The 5,001-nt window shown below is 30.7% G+C and overlaps 1 protein-coding gene across 1 annotated transcript; it reads left to right on the forward strand.

Moving 5' to 3' along the window:
* The first annotated feature begins 3,528 nt into the window (after positions 1–3,528).
* Positions 3,529–4,243, forward strand: LOC108661337 (uncharacterized). Its single transcript, XM_018117318.2, has 3 exons — positions 3,529–3,536; positions 3,688–3,969; positions 4,030–4,243. The coding sequence occupies exons 1-3, from the start codon at positions 3,529–3,531 to the stop codon at positions 4,241–4,243; spliced, it is 504 nt and encodes a 167-aa protein (XP_017972807.2).
* Positions 4,244–5,001: the final 758 nt, after the last annotated feature.

The following is a 5,001-nucleotide window of genomic DNA, read 5'->3' on the forward strand; positions in this document are numbered from 1 at the left end:
TTTTTCCCAATCCACAGAATCTTCTTCATCACTTGAGCTACTGTAGTTGAATTGAGCGGCATCACGTCTTGCAAGTTGCTCTTGTAATTCTCGAACTTGACAAAGTAATTCTTGAATCTTGATCTAGTAATTATGTGTTTGACGATTTTGATGTCTTGATAGCATTTTGAGGGACAACAATTATGGTAGTGATGATATGGTGATGACGATGTTATGATGCAGGAAAAAAATAATAATAGAATTATAAAACAATAAAAAAGACAAAGTCACCTGAACAAGGAGTGTCAAAACCTGACAGTAAACTTGAACTACGCAGCGAATAATGATCTTCCCGCCCTGGTACCAAACTGACACCAGGACGTTGTGAAGACACTTGGGTGTTGTGAAAGACATCAATTATGACGACGTTGAAAACCCCACTAAGGTGAATCACCAATCTTGGCAAGATTGAAAATCCCACTAAGGTGAAAACAATAGCCAAAATCCCACTTTTGGTTGGTTAGACCAAAGATACTAAAATCTCTTACTTTTTAAAAAGAGCCTAGAGAAATAAACATTCATGTTTAAGAAAATATTATTTATTAACTATCAACTTGAATGTCTCATAACTAAGCCTAAGGATCCTATTTATAGTATTATAGGCCTGCATCCTAATAAAACTCTACTTCTAACTGTCTAATACAATTAGAGTAGTTAACAAGAGATTTAAATAAAATATAACATGACTAGCCTAATTAATTAATAATCCTTAAAAGTATTAAAATCCTAATAAAAATAAGAAAAGATTTCAATCTAAATAGAATAAAAAAATAAACTCCAAAATAAACTAAAATTAAAAAAAAAACTAAATTAAATAAAATACAATCCTAGACGTTCATGTGTCAGAGTCTTTTAAACCAACATGTTTAGAGAAAGATTCCTCTGATGGTGCTTGAATGGTCCTTTAAGGCTCTTCCAACCCTTACAGGGCCTAGTTCTCCAAGTGTTAAGTAATCAACATTAAGTTTGAAGAAGCTTAAAGAGAGGCTTATCTATTTAACTTTTGTTCGGATGGCTTTCACTTTGCTAACATTTGAGATGTCAAAAGGATCAATGGTTGGGATTAGGATGAAGGGCCACTTAGATTTGCACCAATTAGGTAGCTGTATCTTGATGATGTTGAGGACTAGACCATAGTTAGGTTACTTTCCCTGGAAAACTACCTCATTCTTACAAAACCACAAGGATCATGTCATAACGTGGGAGTTTGAAAATTTAACCGTTCGACGTAAAAGAGGAGTCACTATCAATCGTTTTTGTTTAAGTGTGATTGGCCACCTAAGTGAATCTATCTTTCCTAATGAGGTTGTATGCTTGACTTAGGTTCATTACAAATGATAAATTCTGGTCTATGAAACAAATTTAAGTTCGAAAATAGGGTTAAGGAAGGTATTAGCACCTTCACGACGTCTATTCAGAGAATGGTATCAATTAATCATGTGTTATCTTATTTTTAATCTTGATAAATAAACTTTAATTTCATATTTAATTTTATTTCCCACAATTATTTTTATTATAATTTTTTATATTGAAATCTTTTTTTGAGTTTTCCCACCACTTTGGTGAAAACTAAGAAATTTGGTTTAGAAACTTTTCTTGAGTTTTCCCACCACTCTAGCAAAAAATAGAACTTTTTAAAAATCTTTTCTTGAGTTTTCCCACCACTTTGGTGAAAACCAAGAATTTTTTCAAAACATTTTACTGGAATTTTAATCCCAACACTTTGGTGAAAATCAAGAATTTTTTTTAGAAACTTTTCTTGAGTTTTACCAACACTTTGGCAAAATCAATACCTAAAAAATGAAAATAAATAACTAATAAGTAACTAAAAATGAAAATAGAAAAAAAGAAAAAAATTAAAAAAACATAAAAAAATCAAATAAAATAGTCCAAAAAAGTGGGTCAAAGGCATATGGGTTTAAAACCCAAATCAAAGGGGCCCAGAGCTATTAGACTAGACGTAGCCCGTTTCCTTTTTCTCTTTCTTTTTTCTCCTTCACCCCAAAGCTATTATTCATATTTTCTCTTTTTTTTTTCTAAGATTTTAGAATTTGTTGCTAAATAATTAAGATAGCCAACTAAGTTATTAAGCGAATCTGCGTTTTTGATAGAAATGTTAAACTTGACTTTGACGTATTAAAAAGGGTAAGTTTTGGTTTACGTAATAAAGGTATGCTTTTTACTTTTAATTTTATATTCATATCTTTAATTTTTCATTTCACTTTTCCTTTCTTAAGATTTATTTAGTTTTTTATAAGTTTTATGGTGTTTGATATTATCCTAATATTCTTATCATTATTTTACTTTACTTCTTTTTTTAATTATTTCATTATATATATTGCATTAAACACTTGCTAATAGCAAATGAAACCTTTTGTATTGAAATTCTTCTAAGTTCTTCCGATAGTTTTACAGAATATTAGAAATATTTTCTCATTTTAAAAATTTTTCAAGAAATTTGTCACTATAAATACCTTGAGAGATTCTATCACTAGCCAGACTTTCATTTTGCACAAATTGAGTTTAAATGCATGTGATGCAAAAAAATTATAAAATACTGATGTAAATTTCAAATTATTTAAGACTTTGTTTATTTATTTATTTTATCTTTTATTCTTTATTAATTATCCTACGATTTTATCTAATTTCATATTTTTCATTTTCATCTTTAAATTATTTTTACATTCCTCTTTATGATTATTTGAAATTATTCCACATGTTGAAATGATAAATTTTTGGGAACTCTCCTGAGACTCATTAAATTATTTCTCATTGGAGAATTTAGAAAAAAAAAATGCCACTGCAAAACTTTTTTAAATCCATCACTAAAAAAAATCCATTTGTCACTTCCACAGCCTTTCTAGCTTATAGTATTCCATATATGTAACTTACCTGAATCTATAGATTTATTTGTTTGATAAAACGGTCCTTTCTATATTTTAAGTAGTAGGATAATATTTTATTATTTCCTTCTTCATTCTTACTTTATTCTTTATTACATTTAATTATTTATCCTTCTACCTAATGTGGTCTTAATATTCATATATATTTACTATTTCATGTACAATTAAAATATATAATATAGTAAGAAGTTGTGCTATTAAAATGTTTTGAGATTTAAGTGGAAAAAACAAAAATAATGATAGTTTGTGTAAACAATGCACATATTGAAACTGTTATGAATAAATGAATGTGTTCATTGAATCTCCCAACCCTTCAAGTTTCATTCATAATCAATGTATATATTTATGATGGTTCATCAATATCCACATCAGTGTAACTCTATAAATAGGGCTTTGAACTTCATGAAAAATAGACAATCAACAATAATCAGAAATAGTGAAAAATGAACCAGAAGTTCTTCTCTCATGAGAAATAAACCAAAAGTTTTTTTTCTCAATTCTCCCTTAAATTCTTCTCTCAATTATTTTCTTAGTATATCTTTCTTTATATTTTATATTACGTTATCAGCATGAGTCTTTAAAGGTAATGAGAAGGTATATTTTTTCAATTAGATTTTTAGTTTTTTTTTGTATGGTCTAATAAGCCTAAAGCCGATTAAAGATTTAGAATATATCTCTATCTCTTTGAAGTGGTGATAGACTGTCCCCCTGAAACGGTGATAGACCTTTGAGAATCCCAATCTAGGGGTCCAAATTTTTCTGTATGCAATATTGTGGCAAATATTGAAAAGCCCAAGTTCCACATCTTGGAAGTGAGTGGAAACAATTATTTGTCCTGGTGCCTTGATGTTGAGCTGCATTTTCAAGGGCAAGGTCTTGCTAATGCAATTATTATAGACGGAAACGCAAATGATAAAGATAAAGCGAATGTTTTGATTTTCATTCGTCGTCATTTGTATGAGAGCTTGAAGACTCAATATTTATCTGTCCGAGATCCTGAGATACTGTGGACGAGATTGAAAGAAAGGTATGATCATACCAAGACTATTATTCTTCCTTAAGCACAATATGATTGGTAACATCTTAGGCTGCAAGACTTCAAATCAGTGTTTGATTATAACTCGACTTTATTTGATATAGTTTCACAGCTGGAGTTATGTGGTGTTAAGCTCACTGAATCAGAGTTATTAGAGAAAACTTTCTCTACTTGTCATGCTTCAAATATTGTATTGCAACAACAATACTGGCAGCGTCAATTTAAGACGTTCTCGGAGTTGATTTTTGTCCTCTTGACTGCCTAGCAGACTAATGAACTATTGCTTAAAAATCATGATCTTAGACCTGTTAGCTCAAAAGCATTGCCTGAAGCAAATGCTAGCTCTAGTAATAGTATTGGCCGATTTAAGGGTCGTGAGCATAAGCTAGTGCATAACCCATAAAAGGATGGTAGAAGATATAAACACCCAAGGCAAATTAATCTTGGCTTGATTCATGACGGGCTAGTGCATAACCCATGCTATCGTTGTGGCATGATTGGACACTGGTCGCGTACCTGTCGTACGCCAAAGCATTTTGTTTATTTATATCAGGCATCCCTAAAGGATAAGGGCAAGTGAGTTGAAACTCATGCCTTTAAAAATGCTATGAACAACGTTAAGGCTGATAATACCTCCATTGAAGTGACTCCTTCTACTTTTGTAGAAGCAAAAACATCATTGGATGTCTCTGATTTTTTTGAGGACCCTGAAAAGGCATCAGATTGGTAAGAGTCAGCTCAGACTTGGGATCGAAGAATTTTAATGTTATTTTCAATGTATTACTATTGCTTGATTGTTCATAAATAAAATTATTATCCCATAACTAATTTGTGAATTTTTGACACTTGAAGTTGTTAATACAAGTGACACCTGAAGTTGTCAATATAAGTACAAATGGGAACCATTGAGAAAAAGAAAAAGGTCTGTTTTCTTGATAGTGCAATGACACATACCATTCTTCGTGATAAGCACTTTTTCTCAAGTATGGCATTATGTAAGGCAAATGTTCCTACAATATCAGG

Source organism: Theobroma cacao, chromosome 1, assembly GCF_053813885.1.
Source record: "Theobroma cacao isolate CCN51 chromosome 1, ASM5381388v1, whole genome shotgun sequence".
In the NCBI taxonomy this organism is placed as follows: Eukaryota; Viridiplantae; Streptophyta; class Magnoliopsida; order Malvales; family Malvaceae; genus Theobroma; species Theobroma cacao.